This window comes from Takifugu flavidus, chromosome 14, assembly GCF_003711565.1.
Source record: "Takifugu flavidus isolate HTHZ2018 chromosome 14, ASM371156v2, whole genome shotgun sequence".
NCBI lineage: Eukaryota > Metazoa > Chordata > Actinopteri > Tetraodontiformes > Tetraodontidae > Takifugu > Takifugu flavidus.
In genome coordinates, this window is record NC_079533.1 from 7,446,468 (window position 1) to 7,464,116 (window position 17,649).

Here is a 17,649-nt window from a genome sequence, read left to right on the forward strand (position 1 = left end):
TTCGCGTCGTGAATAGAATCAAACGCACACCCGCAAAACTAGCGTATCGATATTTTTCTTCCGTAGGATCGCGAAGTCAATGACGTTTCCTTTGATTGGCCATTATTGATAAGCGCTTGAATCGGATGCTTTGCGGCAGGAATTCGGGGTAAACCAATGAGAGATGTGTTAAAAAACAAAACAAAACTAATATAACTGACATATTAACATATAGAATGGTATGAAACAAAGTTATGTTAAAAAATCTATCAAATGTGTCTTTGATGTGTAGGGATTTCCCCCACTCTCGATTAAAAAAAATATGTTTATACAAAATCAAAACGTCATATGGATGTCATTGCTAAATCCCATCTATACATCAAAGAACTAAGGTGTGTTCTCCCACCCACAAATCTCAGCTAAACAGGAACTTTTCACGTCTCAAGAAGCCGAAGAAATGAAAGCAAACAGTAACATTAATGAGTGACACAGGTTTCTGTTGCATCGAAGGTTTATTTTAACCACTATTTGAGTCACCAAGTGCTTCGTGAGCAATAATAAAATAAACGCCACAGTATTTTAACACAGCGGTTCCTTTTCATCTTAAATCAAAGCAGGCATATGCGTGGTAGGTGGCAATTAGGAACGATAGAGCTTTACTTCCCGGTCCTACAAGCACGTACATGAAACTTTCTCTCTCTTTCAATCACTCTACTTTCACACACACACACACACACACACACACACACACACACACACACACACACACACACACACAACACACACACACACACGTCATAGCAGCTCAGAAGCTGTGCTCCCAGTATGGAGCCCACTGAAAACACTACAACACCGGTACCCCCATCCACTATGTTTTCCTCTAGCAGCTTATCTGTCTTCGTCTCTGACTCTCAAGACAATTTCATCCTTTCAGAACAAATTTGCAATAGCTTCCAGTGACTTTCCAGTATGAGCATGATCTGCACACTCTACCGTGTTCAAGCCAGTTTATAGAAATGATATAATGACGTGGTATTTTTTTAAATTATGGGGTATATTTGCGAAGGGCAGAAAGGAAAAATCAACTTTGTTACACATGCACCACATAGAGGGGTTAAAATGTTCTGTTATTCCTTCAGCAGTAGTTTAAATACCCTTGTCTTACAGAGACATGAGAATAAAAGTAAGTAAAGGATTAGATACTATTTTATTAGAAGCCACGTGCACAGACATCTAGATCTGTATGTTCCACTACTTTAGAGATTACTGAACTGGCAACAGAGCTACAACAGGGTAAATATACAATACAAACAGGCAGCACTTGGGGTTAGTAGTGAAATGACAGAAGAACTGCTCTACATTTTCTGTTTAGCTGTTCCGTCTTCACAGGAAATTGGAATTGTGCGCTCCGTGCCGAGAGGTGACCGTGGCACCGTGATTGTAAGCACTCCATCGACGGACAGACTGGAGGTGACATCAGCACTCGTCACACCAGCGGGAAACTTATACTTCCTCAGAAACTCCCTCGACACGAAGCCGTGGTCGTCCTGTGGACACAATCGCATCAGACACACGCTGCCAGTGTAGTCAGGGTGAAATGTGCAGCTCCCTGCAGGCGCTCTGACCTGTCTGTCCTGGTGTCTGGCGTGGATTGTGATGAACTCGTCGCTGATGCTGACGGACAGTTCGTCGGGCGAGAAGTGCTTCACATCCAGGTAAATGACATAGCGGTCCTTTTCAATCCGCATCTGTGCAAAGGATACAGCTGTTTGGATCGATGCTGGCAAAGGTGCATTGGAGAGTAAACATCATCGAGATTAGCGTTGAATAAAACAACTGCTCATCGTGGTAAGGATTGTGTACAGTTCAGAGGTCATGGAGATGGTCGTTGTTAACGTATGTCGAACCAAATTTAAGCAAACATTTCGCACTGCTTTGTTTTGTCATTGAATTTTTTTTGGGTTACCTCACTGTGGTCATTGTCGGACCAGCTGAACCAGCGCATGATGGAAGGGCGCATCCAGGGGAAAGACCAGGACAAGGGCCATAAAAACGGCCAATCGGTGAAAGGCTCTGCCATGGAGAGGTCGGAGAGGCGAGGTGGGAAGACCCGGCGGTGCCAGGGAAACTGGATGGGGATATCCATGATGAGATTCCGAAGACGATGTAACAATGTTGGGTAAGCACGAGGTCTGGCTTGGTCTCGAACTAGTACCAATGCAGTCTCCTGCTGCCCATTTATAGGCCCTTCGCTCCCATCCTGCCTGACTGTTATTGTTCACTACATGGCAACTCTGCCAACAGGCCGGTCATTCTGGAACAATGGTGTCAACTATTCATCCCTCCACTGCCCACTTTGTTTCTTCTGTGCGTTAGATCCATCCGTCTCTCTCTTTTATGCTCGTTCTCTCTAAAAACTGTCTATCCCTTCTCCCTGGCTCAGAGTACTGCTGATATCACCACCCTCGTTCCACAGGAAATGCCCCTGTCTGGATCCCTTTGTGTGTCTGTGTGCGAATGCGCATGTGTTTGTTTGAAGGAATATCTGCCAGAGCATTAGCTTGGTGTGCCCTGACTGCCAGAAGCTTTGGATTTGTGTGTGGAATGGATGTGAGCTTGAATGAGAACTGATGAGTTTGTATTGACAGCATTAGGAGACACTCCGAGCGCGCATTTGTCATGAGCTCAGATGTCAAATATAACATCCTTTCCAAATTAATGTCTTTCTGTCTGCTAATTACTGAAAGAATGAAGCAGACTTTCTGTGCATTTAGTGCACAGACGGTCGACTGCACTAGCCTCAACATTAAGTCAACACAAACAACTAAATCAGTAGATTATTTGGGGAGTAATGGCCATTTTAAAGGTGACGTGAAAAGAAATCAACAACTTCCTGTTGCAGTCACCCCCCCCCCCCCCAAAAAAAGGTCAAATAACCCCCCCAACACACACACACACACACACACACACACACACACACACACACACACACACACACACACACACACACACACACACACACAGATCTTTAAGAATTTAAATATAAAATTTGCAAATATTTAACTACTAGCTTTTATTGTATAGAATTAAACCTAAACGCCCCAAACTGTGACTAGAAATAGTTGTTAGAACATTCAGAGCAGCCTGTTGCAATTTTGGCTCGAATCTTTGAAATTGAAGCACAATTTCAAGCGAAAAATGGGGGGAAAAAATCACATTTTTAATTTATCCAATTATTCATCACTTCCGTTGTGTTCAGCGTTGTCGCCATGGTAACGAAGCCGACGTTTGACCCGGCGAAGAGCAGCGGCTTTGTCAATTTAGGGACATTCTAGCTAAATATAACGACTTTTCAAATCGTCTTGGCCACTTTTTTTTTGTCTTAAGGCCCGACAGGAGGAACCTTTCACACCAAAATGCACTAAAAACGCGCGGTTCGACCGGAAATAGCGGCTTTTGTGCGTTACTGCGACAACAGTCTCCGAGGATTCGCAAACGTCTGCGGATCTTCGATCTTTGACGCGTCTTTCAGCGATCAAAGGTCGAAGGAGCTTTCATTCACTATTACAAAAATGTTGCTCTTTGCAACACCTGTGTCGTTTAACTCCAACCACAATCAGCAAATATAGAAATACAAGATACAAGGTAAGATACTGAAAAGAAACATAGGTGCCTATAAGATATTAACATTTCCATAAAGCTTTTTGTTTTTTTTTTAAAGAGTATTCCAAAATTTAAGGATCAAACGGATTTATGTGGATTTATATGTCAGGGAGTTGATCTATTTCAATAGGACAATTAAAAACAAACAGAACAAACTGATAAAAATGTGTTTGTAGCTCAAAACATATTTAAGGTGTTTCTTATCCAAGAGTTGGAGAACAGAAACATGGATTTACCGGCGACACACTATGGGAAACTGGACAACAGGAACCCGGTTGTTTCAGTTTTTGAGCGAGACGTGAAGACGTTCCAAATGCTGATGAGACGGGTAACTTGTGCCAGCAGCCAGGACAACAGCTCCTATGCTAAAGGGTGAGATATTAGGGGCTAACGCAGCTAAAGTGCCACAACAGTCACTATAAATGCAACCCAAATAGAGATGGGAAGAATGTACCTTTACTTTTCATTAGTTTATTAGCTCACAAACACAAACACACACTCTTCTAACTACAGAAGAGTCTTGTCTTCCATTAAATGCATTCTATTAAGGTGTGTCAATTTTAATAAAAGGATTAAGACCCTTGTAGAGATATGGAAGAAGTACAAACATCGACTCCCTTCCAAGATGTATGAAGAGCGCATGCTGCAGGTCGCAGACTTCCTCGTTGAGATAGAGGTAACCCACACAGGAGAACATCTGGCCAAACACCATGTAACCGCCCAAGAAGGCTGATAATCCGCTGCCTCCCCAGATGTACGAGGTGGCTCTGTGGCAGGGCTACAGCCTCCACCTGTTTCAGTTCAGCCCCCTGAAAATAACCGAGGTCGCAGACGTCGACCAATTCATGGCCTCCTTTTTCCCAGAAGGTTTGGATGTGGACCAGGATACATTTACCCTGAAGGTACCTCATGGATACACAGGCTTTGTGCAGGACGTTTTTTGTTCCACGTCTGCTTTGCTGCGTGTATGTTTAGATCCGGGCGATGCTGGGATGCGCTCTCTGCATGTTGGAGCGGGAGAAACGGCGCCGCGGCTTCAGCCAGATGGGACTCTGCAACCTGCTCCAGGTGTTGAGCTTTTTGAGGATCATGATGCAGGTTTTACAGCAACACGAGCACCTCTGCTGGCATGTTTATAACGGTGAAGACTTAGTTTCTGCTTTAAGTGAAATTGTGAAATGCAGATTTTATTAGTTGCACAACTAACTTCTGCTGGTGTCTCCTCCCCCCATCTGTAAAGTTTCTTTACACATCTACAGGATCTGCTATTACCTGATGACCATGAACTGTAGTGCACAGGTACATTTAAACTGTTTTCTGTTTCCTGTCAGCTGCAACATTAAAACTGCGCCGTTCAGCCTGATGAAGTGTCATGTAGCTGCAACAATAACTGGATTATTTGGGTTTGTTGGGTGGCTCTGGGTGCACAAATGGCTCTGTCACATTCCACAAGTGCTCAAATGTGAGGTGGAAGGGTGGGGGGGGGTGGGAAAGGAAATTGAAATCACCAGTTATTTGTGTTACATTATCTCCAATGCTGTCATCCAGGCACTGGAGTACCTCCTGTGGGCAAGTGTCAGTTTAGAGTTGTCTGTCCCCATCATGACCCCTGAGCACCTCCCGTGGATCGTCACCCTCTACTGTGCTGTTTGCCGTTGTTACTATGATAGCCAGCTTCCCATGCAGGCCGAGGTATGAATCAGGATTTGTGGAGTGTCAAAGTGTCAGAAGGATCGACCATTAACTTTGGATGTGACTGTATGGAATCACACTATTTCCAATTATTTCTTATCCCTGTGACATAAGATACAATGTGAATGTCTCTTTTTCAATCTATTAGGAGTTATTGCGAAAGATTCTTTCCTCTATTGTACAGTTGTTTATGTGTGTTTATATATTTTAAGGAATTTGCCAGAAGGGCCTTGGGAAAAATTGAGAAGCTGGCGAGATGGGAACAAGAGAATGATGTTCCTGTAAGCAGGGAGACTCAGAGCGCTTTCAGAGAAGCCTCCATTAAGGCAGGGGACACATTTCTTATACGACTTGTTATATTACCTCCAATATAATATTCACATTTGGTCACACAGGAAAGCATGCGTACGTGTATCACTTTACCGCTTTAACATGTTAATTTTCTTTTACCTTGTGGTAAGAGTGCTTTTAACTTTGTGTGTTGGGTTTGATTTAGTGAACCTTTTTGTTTCCATCTCCCAGCTGGCTGCCCTGGTATTCAAACGGTTGGTGTTCGAGAATCGAAAGAAAATCAAACCAGTCTTCAAACCCAAAACCAAACTACCCAACGTAATAACGTCACCTTTACTGCAATGTTATCTAATTTTATAGAGCAAGTGATCGTCCAGTCCTACCAGATTTTGGACATTTGTGTCTCATAAGGAGTTAACTTTGCTGCATGCGTCTGCTGCAGGTGCCGTGGCCCCGGACGACCACAGAGCGAGCGCTCATGAGCCTCTTTGACAGCAGCGCAGGATACTTTGTGGGCATCTTGGAAGCCCTCAGGGACACAGGTTGGTGTCCACAGAAGAAGAGCATACCAGAGGAACCAGATCAGCAGGAGGTGATCGTGGAACTTCTATCAGCCGGCTTGAGTGTTTTATCTGGTATGTTACCAGTAATTACAATTAGGATGAAGCAAATTTAAGGAGGTCTTTATGTTTAATAGTGTGTTTGTTTCTGTCGGGGGAAGGAGCTGGAAGTGAACCTCTGGGGGCGGTGACAACAACGTCCACTCTCATGGAGTTAGCCATCGCTGGTTGCTCACTATTTTATATTTGCCACTTCACTATCAGAGATGGTTGTGTGAGGTCTCAAATGTGTTGTGCTTCCAGGAGAGAACAAGGTCAACGTCTCGTCGGCATTGAGCTTCATTAAGCTCCTATTTCACTTTAAGCAGGCAGAGACGTGCGGCAGACTCACCAAAGAGATGCAGCAGGTTTTATCTGTGAGTAATTCCTGACAACTTCCCCCAGTTTCAAATGTACGTGGATCTAAAGCTTCGCTGATTGGCTTTGTTTCACTGCACCAGGCTCTGGAAGGTCAGTCCTTCAGGAAGGCCGAGTCAGAGCTGGCGTTGCTGGGCAGCCTCAACAGCCTGCTGTGTGCCGAGAGGAGCCGCGGTAGAGACGACCTCATGCCCGATGGTAAATTGTGGAGGATCACACACGCCATCGTAGCGGTGGTTGAGATGACGACTGCGGATATTTCTACGTAACAATGAATGGCTGTGCTCCTTCCTGACAGTCAGACGCAGGTCTCTTTTCCAAGTGAGTGAGGAGTTGGCGGGGCTGGTGAGAGCTTTGCACAGTTCTGTTTGTCTGCTCAGTCCTGTAAGTATGACCCGTGTGTGGAAGATAAAGGTGGACGTGAAACTTTTAGCTGTGGATTTTCACGACGCAGTTGTTTTTCTGTGCAGGAGATTCGACCAGATGGAGGCCTGGTGTTGGATGTTGTGTTGTTTCTGTGGAATAAGGTGAAAGAGGTCATGCAGGGAGATGAACTGCAAAACCCTTCATTTACATACTGCGTTGAGAAAATTGACAATTTTGACAAGGTATGTTTAGAAATAGCCCAAACTGACCATTTTATTGTGAACTATTTGTGCATCTTATAGTCAGCAATAGATTTGATATTGTATTACGGATGTTCCATTCATATTTGATCAATTATGTGACGCTACACTATTGCAGTGGCTCTGGTGTCTCTTTGTACTGTGTGAGGTCACGTCTGTCTGTGACCTGGTAAACATGGACTGCATGGTTGCAGCTGAGATGCACTACATGTTGGCCGTGCTACTGGAACGTGCTGCTGAGAGCAGGCATCTTACTTCAAGTTAGTGATTTCTGTACATCCAACATACTCTTGTTTATCTATTGCTCTGGTCTGAAATACCCTTCTATAGTTCAAAGCTACATCTGTAGCAGTATTTATTGTACATACATGTGTTGTCTCTAAAAGCTCTACAAGCAGACCCGGATGAAGTCCGTCCAACTACCTTCTCTCTCACTGAGGTATGTGAACATACTGAATAAAAACTGATTTGCATTGATTGCATCTGTGGAGTGTGAGCTGTTTTTCTATGCGATAGATTTTTTGGTGTAATGTGTGGATTTCCATGCACACAGACCTCAAGAACAGAGCTGTTTCAGAAGGTGTGTGAGGTTGTAGAGTGGGGTTTTAAAGCTCTGGAGAAGGATGGAGCTACAATGATTTCCCAGGATGGTTCAGCAATTACTGACTCTGTTTTCATGCAGGTATGAGGTTAAGGTCTCCAACAACAGTGGGGCACGTGTTCCACTTGAATAATCACATCCAAATCAGGCTATATACAGAAAATGTACAAGCTGTGTTGCTAAAAATGTGTATCCGTTTGTTTTGTTAGAAAGGCCACCCCGTCCTTGCATTCTCGAGCCCTTGGGGTCCGACAAAAGTGGAAGGGGAATCAAAAGGAGCATCAGATAATCAAGATTTCCAACATACTGAATCAACACCTGTGTCTCTGCTGGCTAAAGATCTTTATCTTGAGCTCCTCATCATCCAGCACAGGGCGTCTCTCAAGTTAATGCTGCAAAACGGAGGTTAGGCTCACCGCCATGTGCTTAATTACACGGGAATAATAACATGTCATATCAAGATCACTATTGTTATCATCCGCTGATCGAAAAGTTACTTTATTCTGACCTCTTTGTCGCTTGTATTTAGTCACAGAGTCTGAATTGTTAGGGCGAATCAAGAAAAACAAGGTTTCCAAAGCTGTTTTCCTGATCCAGAAAGCCCTGCTGGTGCACACGGACAAGGCCACTAATGATAGCAAGAATCAGATCAAAAGTCTGCTGGAGGTGTGAAAATTCCCCCAAACCTGCCGATTGTGGCATCTGTATAACTGTTGTAGGAAGAATGCCGTTTCTGTATCATCCTTTCAGGAGGCATCTTCCTTGATAGACAAGGCAAGTGTGGAGGAGAAAAAACTGTATCATTCCAACATTTTTCCGAGTCCGGCTGAAAACGAAGACAATAAGATGAAGAACTATAAAGACGACCCACCACCTGCTCCCATCCTACTGTCACGCACGGACACCACTCTCACCTTCACCCCTGCACCTTATAACCTGCAGGGACAAGTGAGATTTACCTGCTAGTTATTTTTTATGTTCACAAGTAAAGATAATTCGTTATGATTTCAATTTTACAGTTGTGCTGGTATCAACTCTATGGTCGTGCAGTTGAGGGTGTCGACCAGAAAGTGCGTGTTGGCGACTGGAGTCTGAAGGGAACCGGAAATTTGGTACATTTTCAGCTGAAAAACTCTCTGACACATTGTGATGACGTTGGTTTGGTCATTTTAGCTTCATTTTGCTATATTTTAGGTACCTGCTGTCCCTGGTGAGTGTCTGTTGAAAATTGAAGGGCTGGAGCCGAACCAGAAGTATGTGTTTGCGGTAGCTGTGTACAACACCCAAGGGAACATGTTGGGCAGCAGCGTAGGAGCAAAAACATTGCCAATTCTAGCATCCATGCCAATACCACTGGTCTCAACGTGGGTGCACATGGCACAGGTACACTATGCTCTCGTGAAGAGCACAAAATGCTGCAAGTGGAGTCATTTTTCTGCTTCAACAAACCTTTTTCTGTGCTGTCAGTGGCTAACATTATGCTGATGCTGATGACGGAGGCCTGTCTGAGTGATTGCCCTTTGTCCTCCACAGGTGGCCTACCAAACGGAACAGTTTGCTTTGGCAAAGAGAGCCTGCAGGACGCTATGGAGCCATTTTACCTTCCCTGACAATGGATCCCAAAGGAATCAAGACAGACTTGCCACCACCACAGGGTGAGGAAGGACACTTCATTATAAATCAGGAACTTTGTTAATGTATTGGCCACCATCCCTTTCACTTGTCTTCATTCTGAAGGCTACATACCCAGATCTTACAGTGCGGCTCTCTGCACCTCTGTCGGCGTTTCCTTACCTCCATCTTTATTGAGACAGAAATAAACATTCAGCAAGGATCGCTCAGCTTTCAATCATTTAGTAACAATGGACCTTTCATATGGGAACAGGTAAAAAAAAACATACTGTGTTCAAAGCGATTCAAGTATAAGCCAGTGTGAAATATGTGTGTTCCTACACAGGAAGCAAGGCTGGAGGAGTGCGAGAGGATGCTGGTGGCCATGGACCTAGCGCTGTGGTTAAACGATGGCATCTCTGCGTTACAAGCTGTAGTTGTATGTTATGGCCTCCTGACACCATTAATATTCCACCAGGTCAAACATAGCCCTTTTGTGGAGGTATACAAAAAAACTGATACACACACCGGTATGATTTTTGTTGTATGATTCTAATAATTGTGTCTGTTCAGGTGCTCAAAAAGTGTCTGGTAGTTTTGGAAGTGATTTCAAGCCTTCCAAAGCAAAAGTGGACTGGAAGAACCTCAGAATCATTTGTGCACATGATAGCGTGCATCACCTACTACCTTGCAAAGGTGTGTGTGTGTATCTTTGCTTGGTTTCGTATGCAGTGTGAAGTTGACCACCTCGTAGAATCTAATTCACCAACAATTGCTCAAACAGACGTTAAGAACACTCAGAGAGACGCAAGCAGCTTCCGTGATGCTGGATTCTGGGCGGAAGCTGCTCAAGAAGGCCCACGAAGCCTGGCTGCACATGAGGAGGCTTTCTAAAAAGACCGTAAGTACTAGAATCAGAAAAAAAACATAAAAAGCTTTCAATGACACCCGGTGCTGGGATCTTGTTTTGCATCGTAAAACATTTTAAATACCATCTAAATAATGTTTTTCCACGTGTGTATCTGCAAAACATAGGAATGTATCACTGCAGTCAGAGGTGAAAAGGTGATACCTCTGCTGAGGGCCCTTCTCTGTAAAAACAGGAAAACGATTACATGTGAAGCGGCAGACAACGGTAACACAATCACACCACACAAGTCATGATTAGTGTACAGACATGTAGGCACGCTGTACTATATCGGGTGATATTTCTTTTTTAACGTCTTTGTTGCAGAGGTTCACCCTTTGACCGGCAGTCTCACCTCAGTGTATAATCAGATCTCCAACTCCACATTAACTGCTGCCTACCAACATGGTGAGGGGCTCGCGCTCACTGGCTATTCTTTTAAAACAGAAACTTAGTCTTGTACATTTGAACCTTGGTTTTTCTCTGTCAGTGATGAAGCTGAGATCCAAGCCATATTTCGTGGAAGTGGCTGCACAGCTTCTCCAGAGAGCCATGGAAGAAGGCCACACACGGCTTGTGTTGAAGTGGGGGAAAAGCCTATTTCAAAGTCTTTCCAGGTCTGCTTTCATTACTAGAATCCTTGTATGTTAGAAAATGAATCCAAATGTGAAGGATATTTAGTTTTAAAACGGCTAAAGAGTCATTTCTGTACCCACGGCTAATCATACTCTCTTTTGTAGGGATGAAGATGTGATTGGCCTTTCCAAAAACTCTGTGGAACAAGACAGCCAGAGTAACAAAGGAGTTCACCAGAACAATAGTGAGCCACCTCAGGTAGGAAAATACACATAAACCTGTATGAGCACATGAACAGACGACATCCATGTATTCATTCATCGCTTTATTAAAATATTGCCTTTTGATATTTTGTAGAACAAAACCCCAGCATGTAAAGATGACAAAAGAAAGATACTAAAGCAGAAAATGCCATGTAGCATGCTTCAGAAAGTCCAAACTAACAGGTACCCTTAATGTTAAAATCCAGGTTCAATGAGTAGCGTCTCCTCACTGGTGTGTTGGTTGTGAACGTATGTGTATTACATTACTTGAAGGGAGGTGCAGATTGTGGAGAACCTGATAGCCAGGATGACCTCTGTGGTTGAACGTAACAAGAAGCAGATTCAGCTTCGGAACCAGTGCTGCGAGGAGAGAGTGTGGAAGTCTCACCTCAACTACAGTTTGGCAAAAGCCTGTTTACAGCTGCTCTATCAGAGTCTGGCCCAGAGTCACAGGGGATCCCTGGAGTGCAGGTGGACTCTGAAGATACTCGCCAAACTTGCTCTTTGTCCTCTACATCATTGACTAGTTAAATCAGTTACCGTTAAATTGACTTGTCTATCGTTTTTCTATTCTCCAGGTACAGCCAGGTAGACCCTCTGTGCTTTTCCTTGCCCTCCTCTGGCATTCTTCTGTGGAAGAACACGCAACAAGAGCTGTCCTGGAAAAACAAGCTGGTTTCTGAGGAAACCTTGGCTGTTCGGAAACACGTGTGCAAAGGAAAGCCCAACGGTGAGGGGAGAATGATTTAAACAACATCAGAGGAAAAGAAAAATAAACCAGCAAGTCTGTGTTTTTCTTCTAGTAGACCTTGTTGATGACTCGGTGTCAGAGAGCAGCGAGGAGGAAGAAACTGCAGAGCAGCAGATTAACAGGCAGAACTGCGCAGAGTTATTTAATAGAGCTGCGTTACATCTCAGAAGGGCCATGGTACTGTTCACACTGCCTGACAAGGAACCACACGCTCATATCAGTCACGCACCTGTGCAAATATACAGTGTTCAAAATGCACGATTCACCTGTTTTATTAAGCAGATAATAAATCCACTAGAACCTTGTTGAATATCTGAGAATGTATCGGCACCGTCTGGAGTTCCACTGAAGATTTTCGGTGTGTATTACCAGGTGTTGGCCCATCGCGGGAGCCTCTGGAACCTTCTGCGGAGTGTGTGTCAGACCGTGTGGGATCACAGCTGTAGAATCGGTGTCTTCGCTGCTCAGCGTGAACTTCCAGTCGCACCTGAGCAGCTGCAGGACACCCTCACCTCCTTACTGGTGTTGTCTGCAGACCTCATCATGGACATGATGCACAGATTAGGGGTAATGATCACATCCTCTGCAACATTTGATGAATTGGTAACGGAGCTTTCCTTTTTGTCCTGCTTCATTATCGTAATTTATCACTTGTGATTAGCTGTGGAGTTTGTATGACGGGGGCTTTACTGAAGAGGAGCGAGAGTCTGCTCTCCACTACTCAGCCACGCTGGATGACAGCACACGTGTGGATCTGCGCTGGGTCCGTGCTTTGGTGTTACATACCTTGGAGCGCCTTCATGACAGAGCAAAATGGGAAAGCCTGGCACACTTTGGCTTAGTTTTTAACTCGTACACACGGTGAATAAGTCTCCTTGCTGCTCTTTATACTGTTCCCTTTACAATTTCATAAAACACATGATTTGCTATTGTTAAAAAAGCCAGAATTAGCCTAAAGGCCAGTTTTCATCTGCAGTCCCCTGGCTGATGTTAAAAGCAATCAAATACTCCTGCTCAGTAACGAGCACTGTCCTGGAATAAATACACCTGGCTTAACTTGTACATCTATTTTAGGGATCATTATGCCTCCATCGTTACTCCACTAATCATAAACGCTCAGAGGAGGTTACTTGAAAGGATTAATTCGTTGGGGGGCCCCGCTGTCCCACAGCCACACCATGTGAAGACCCAAAAGACCTCAGGAAAAGAGGTGGTGATATCTATCATAACCAGTTGCTCCAAGACGTAGAAATTTACAGTTACACTATGAGTCATAAACTGAAAACGCATCTGAATCCTATATTTACATTCATACTTTACAGGTAACTTATAGCACCTATGCAGGCCTCCGACTTGTCAGTGGGTGGGCTCCTCTTCCGAGGCCAGAGACCAAAGGCCTCACTCCTCCTGACACAGATGTTCTGAAAGGTCAGAACTCACGTGGACTCACATCTTATATCACATGATATATATGTAGTGAAACATTCACGTTCACAGACGTCACATTTTATTGGAATTTCTTCTCGTCTGATCCGTCTAGATGCAGAGATACAGAGGTCCCTGTGCCTCGTACGTGTTCCTCTTAATGTAGAAGACACGCTGAGCTGTTACCAACAAGCTTTGGAAAGGAGACCCCACTGTCTCCTGGTCTTCCAGCGGAGCCGCGCTTTGCTGCTGAGACTCCTGGCGAACACGATGCCCTGTGAGCTGAGCGCCGATGGGCCGGATGCAGACATGCTCGTGCAGCTACAGCTTGGAACTCATACTTCCTGTCTCTCTGCAGGCTTTGCGGCACCGTTTCACCACTCTGCGGGCCGACGCCAGGTTAAATTCAATCCCTCCCTGGACGACGTTCCAAGTGTGCAGTCACTGGACTTACATGAGGACTTCAGCAAGCTCAGTGCTGTCTGCAAACTGCCTGTCAGCCCTGATAACATGACGACTGTCACTGATGCCTTCTCTGCAACCATTAGTAAGCGCTTCTGTAAATAGCAACGTTTCCCTCTACTACTGTCTGCTGTAAGTCCCATTTTCTTCCAACTCCTTCAGAGTATCTTGGAGACAGCGGTAAAAACGTCCTCAGAGTCGTGGCGCTGCACGAAATGGGAAATCTCCAGTTCTATAATGACAACAGACGGTCAGTTTTTGGTGGCACTCAAGCACCTGCAGCCTTTTGCACATTTACACAGCAAAAGTAGAGACGCTTTTCCGTCTTCTCCATACTTAGATCGTGTGTGTGTGTTTTCAGGGCAGCACATTCGTACTGGAGTAAAGCTGTAGATTGTGCCCTACAGTCATCGAGGGCCATTGAGAAGTGGGACGGTTTGTCCATTGGGGGCAGTTCCATGGAGAAAACGTTCAAACACGCTGGCATTTGGGGATGTTTACATGCTGCCGGCCTTATTGCTAAAACTGCACAGTGAGCTTTGAGTTATTACTGTCTTTTCTGCATTTCACAAGACTTTCTACATCCTTTTTTCTTTATTTTCGTCATTAGGTATACATTAACTTCTGATATCAACCAGCGGACGAAGTACTGCCTCCTCTCAGCTCACCTCTTTAAGGTAAGAGGTTCAAGCATGTGTAGTTTGTGCTTCATAAGCACGTCCACTAGAGACACAGTAATTAAACAATAAATCAGGTTTTTTGTGTCCCTGTTTGCTGTGGCGCTACATGTGTCTTCTGCTTCTCTAGTGTGTGCTGCGATGCTCCATGGCTCAGCCTCTGGCCGATCTTCAGTTTGCTCACCACAGCATTGGAGAAGAACTGCTACCCGGCACTGATCTTTTCTCTGAACCACACAGGGTTCACCTGGGCACCACGGTATCCAGCCTGAAGTTCCTCTGCCACTGGTTATTCACTAAAGGCTTCTATACGACGGTACTCACAGACACTCACACCCTGTAGTTGGTCAAGATGATCCACCAAATTTAAGTTGAACTGTATTAAATCCCTTGTGATGTCAGCTCCTACCTATGCTAGCCCTTTACCTGCATCTCGTTGGGACCGTGTGCAGAGATGTGGAACGCACTGTTGAGGGCAAAATACTCAAGGTGAGTACAAAGGTTTAAAAGCACGTCTCATTGTCTGGTAGTTTTCCAAGCCCAAAGTGATGTTTTGTGCAGATACGAGCTCTCACAGAGCTGCGTCTGTTCGCCGAGGCTGTGAAAGAATCTGTGGAGCTCATCGGTGGACCAGGGATCCCGCTGCCTTTTGGACCACCCGTTGTCCACGGCAGCCCTCAAGTATGCTGTTGATTGCCGTCCTGCTATCTTCTAAATAATCCACGACCTCACAAAATGAACCGTGAATCCTGATTTAATAATCAGCTTTAATTTGAACATGAGATTTTGTTCTTACTGTGCAGCCAATGAGGACATTCTACAACAGCAAGTGTCTGCAGGACAACACGGAGGTACCTGAAGATTTATTTTGGTTCCTAAAGTAGTCCTGTCGCATAAAACAAGTTAATTGTGTGACCTCTGTGGGGCTTGTGTTCAGGCTTTGGAGGAACTTGGAAACAGCGACTTTGCTCCTGATACACGCATCCTGTATGGATCCACGCTGTGCCTTCGCTACAACCTGGCCCGTGTTCAGCTGATTTTGGGGCTATGCGACACCATCCACGATACCGTTCCTCCCGTGGCAGGTTCAGAACCATGAATCCTTGTTTTCTGTTTACTCTGCCTCCTTTTTGTTCCAAAGCTCCCTTTCAGATTCTCTGTTAGTTCATGAGATGTTACTCCTTTAAAAGGGTCTTTAGATGGTTCTGATTCTGCTGAAGCTGAAGCTGAAGCCGGTGCCACCATGACAAGTTCTGCAGAGAAGTTAAACCAGGACACTGAGGGTTCCTGTCTAAAACCAGAAGAACCCAAACCTCTAAATCTTACAGGGAAGGAGAAGCTCAGTCCAGCACAGCTTAAGGTTGCATTTCTTTAGCGATTTCCTGGAAACTGATGTCTTTATTTGAAATTTCCTAACACTGGGCTCTTGTCGGTGCTAGCTTGCTTTGTTAGAAGGAGCGTCCTCTTTGTTGTGCGCTGCTTCAGAGCAGCTCTCCTCCGAGGTTTGTAGCGAAGCAGAGATCCTGGAACTGACCGTGGAGGCCAATCTGCTCAGGAACAACTTGTACCTGCAGCAAGGACAGTTTGCTCGGAGGTATGAGACCCTGAAACGGAAACGATTCTTATATCGTCCTGTTGTGCATTCTGTTTCTTCTCCATCTCAACACGCATCCTCAGTGCGGAGACGGCCGTTTCTTCACTGGCGCTGCTGCAGACATCTCCGGTAATCACGGGCCGATCCAGTAACGACGCTGGGATCGGCGCTGAACAGGTACCGGCGCGGTTGCGTAACTGACCATACAGGAAAAGAGAAACGCGCTCTTGAAACCTAAGCAGGCGCTTTAAATTCAGGAATCTTAAATATATGTTGTTTACATGTTCTGCCCCTTTCGTCAAAGCGCGGAGACGCTTTCAGAGCGGTCGAGGCCAGTGAGAGAATCGGAGCTCACCTGTGGCTCCGCTGTCGCCTGGCTCTGTTCCAAAGCTTGGCTGCAGAAGTCTCCGGTGGTGTTCCCCCTTTGCAAGGTGACTTCATGTGATGTCCAACCTCTTTTTCTTCTGTCTAATTCATGTATTTCATGACAAAACAGCACTCTAATACTACAAAAGAACATTCATATGTATGCTTTAAACGTGTTGTTGGTTGTGTTTCAAAGGCAAGACGAGGGAGGCGCTCCAGGTGCTGCAGGATGCTCTCGATGAATGTACAAGATGGGGGGAACCTGATGTTCAAGGCCTTTTGATGTTTGAAGGTGCAAAACTGGAAGTGCAGAGAGGCAACACGGGCAACGGTGTGGCAATGCTAAAGGTACCGAAAGCAAACGCACACGCGCCCGACAAAATGTCAGTACCAGTGGCAGCCAACTGGATTTTCCTATTTCCTTTGTTATAAAAGCTTGCAAATGATTCAATGAAGCATTCATATTAAAGTAAATTATCTTATTGTAATAAGATAATAAGCTCCCACCTGTGCTAGTGTGTGTGTTTAAGGTGTGTGTATCTGTGCAGGAAACCATTAACCTGCTGTCAGGAGAGACACAACTGCCTCCAGGATCCACTTTGACTGTGGCTCGAGCTATTTTGCTGCTCCATGAGCTGCGAGAAGGCCCGAACACCGCACTTCTAAACCTATTGTACGGACTAATTAAAAATGAGGTAAGCACGTTTAAACAAGCCAATATTAAGACTTGATTGTTTTGTATCATAATGTGCCCCCCCCCCCCACTTTTTCCGCAGCTTTGTGCTTTTGGTGAGAGTGTGGTGTTGGAAAATGGGCAAATGCGCTTGTTTCCTCCTGAACCCAGTAACGTCTACCTCCCACATCTAAGGTTCCTGCAGCAGGAAATCAGCAAATAAAGGACACAAATGTGGGGACACTGTGGATCCAAATGGGAAACTGACAATTTAAAGCTGGATGGACAAGAGACACATTTATAACGATTTATAGTTAGGCGTTCTTTAAGCCTTTTGTGTTTAACAGTTCCGTGCTATTTCAAATAAAACTGAATATTTATGCTAATGTTTCTGGTCATCTCGGCCACAGGAGTCTACAACAGGTAGCACACACTCGCTATATTTCACGCTTTTCCACTGTAGATATCAGCATTTTGTGCATTTATATGGAAAGTGCGCTTCATGTGGCGATTAC

At 44.9% G+C, this 17,649-nt stretch overlaps 2 protein-coding genes across 5 annotated transcripts; one reads left to right on the forward strand and one right to left on the reverse strand.

Annotated features, from left to right (window-relative positions):
* Positions 1-472: 472 nt before the first annotated feature.
* Positions 473-2,422, reverse strand: LOC130537923 (alpha-crystallin B chain-like). Its single transcript, XM_057055057.1, has 3 exons — positions 1,946-2,422; positions 1,605-1,727; positions 473-1,526 (listed from the first exon to the last, which is right to left on the reverse strand). The coding sequence occupies exons 1-3, from the start codon at positions 2,123-2,125 to the stop codon at positions 1,335-1,337; spliced, it is 495 nt and encodes a 164-aa protein (XP_056911037.1). The 5' UTR covers positions 2,126-2,422; the 3' UTR covers positions 473-1,334.
* Positions 2,423-2,948: 526 nt separating this feature from the next.
* On the forward strand, positions 2,949-17,520 carry LOC130537887 (cilia- and flagella-associated protein 54-like). 4 transcript variants are annotated; one of them, XM_057054989.1, is made up of 57 exons: positions 2,949-3,624; positions 3,852-4,014; positions 4,213-4,318; positions 4,395-4,544; positions 4,618-4,783; positions 4,883-4,941; positions 5,191-5,334; positions 5,547-5,660; positions 5,857-5,943; positions 6,068-6,260; positions 6,347-6,412; positions 6,489-6,601; positions 6,686-6,800; positions 6,901-6,986; positions 7,073-7,210; positions 7,347-7,488; positions 7,615-7,667; positions 7,782-7,910; positions 8,039-8,234; positions 8,359-8,495; positions 8,580-8,777; positions 8,849-8,941; positions 9,024-9,212; positions 9,363-9,484; positions 9,567-9,714; positions 9,787-9,942; positions 10,014-10,136; positions 10,225-10,341; positions 10,476-10,575; positions 10,675-10,755; positions 10,838-10,964; positions 11,088-11,181; positions 11,281-11,369; positions 11,460-11,657; positions 11,765-11,916; positions 11,993-12,114; positions 12,310-12,504; positions 12,599-12,798; positions 13,012-13,147; positions 13,260-13,365; positions 13,478-13,639; positions 13,721-13,909; positions 13,987-14,074; positions 14,186-14,356; positions 14,435-14,501; positions 14,632-14,817; positions 14,904-14,990; positions 15,063-15,182; positions 15,305-15,352; positions 15,439-15,586; positions 15,692-15,861; positions 15,941-16,095; positions 16,179-16,272; positions 16,400-16,526; positions 16,658-16,809; positions 17,010-17,156; positions 17,238-17,520. In XM_057054989.1, the coding sequence occupies exons 2-57, from the start codon at positions 3,869-3,871 to the stop codon at positions 17,355-17,357; spliced, it is 7,317 nt and encodes a 2,438-aa protein (XP_056910969.1). In that variant the 5' UTR covers positions 2,949-3,624; positions 3,852-3,868; the 3' UTR covers positions 17,358-17,520. The 4 variants fall into 4 exon arrangements, with proteins under 4 accessions (XP_056910969.1, XP_056910967.1, XP_056910968.1 ...); XM_057054987.1 differs by having other exon boundaries at positions 3,854-4,014; positions 11,990-12,114; XM_057054988.1 differs by lacking the exon at positions 2,949-3,624 and having other exon boundaries at positions 3,641-4,014; positions 11,990-12,114.
* The last annotated feature ends 129 nt before the right edge of the window (positions 17,521-17,649 follow it).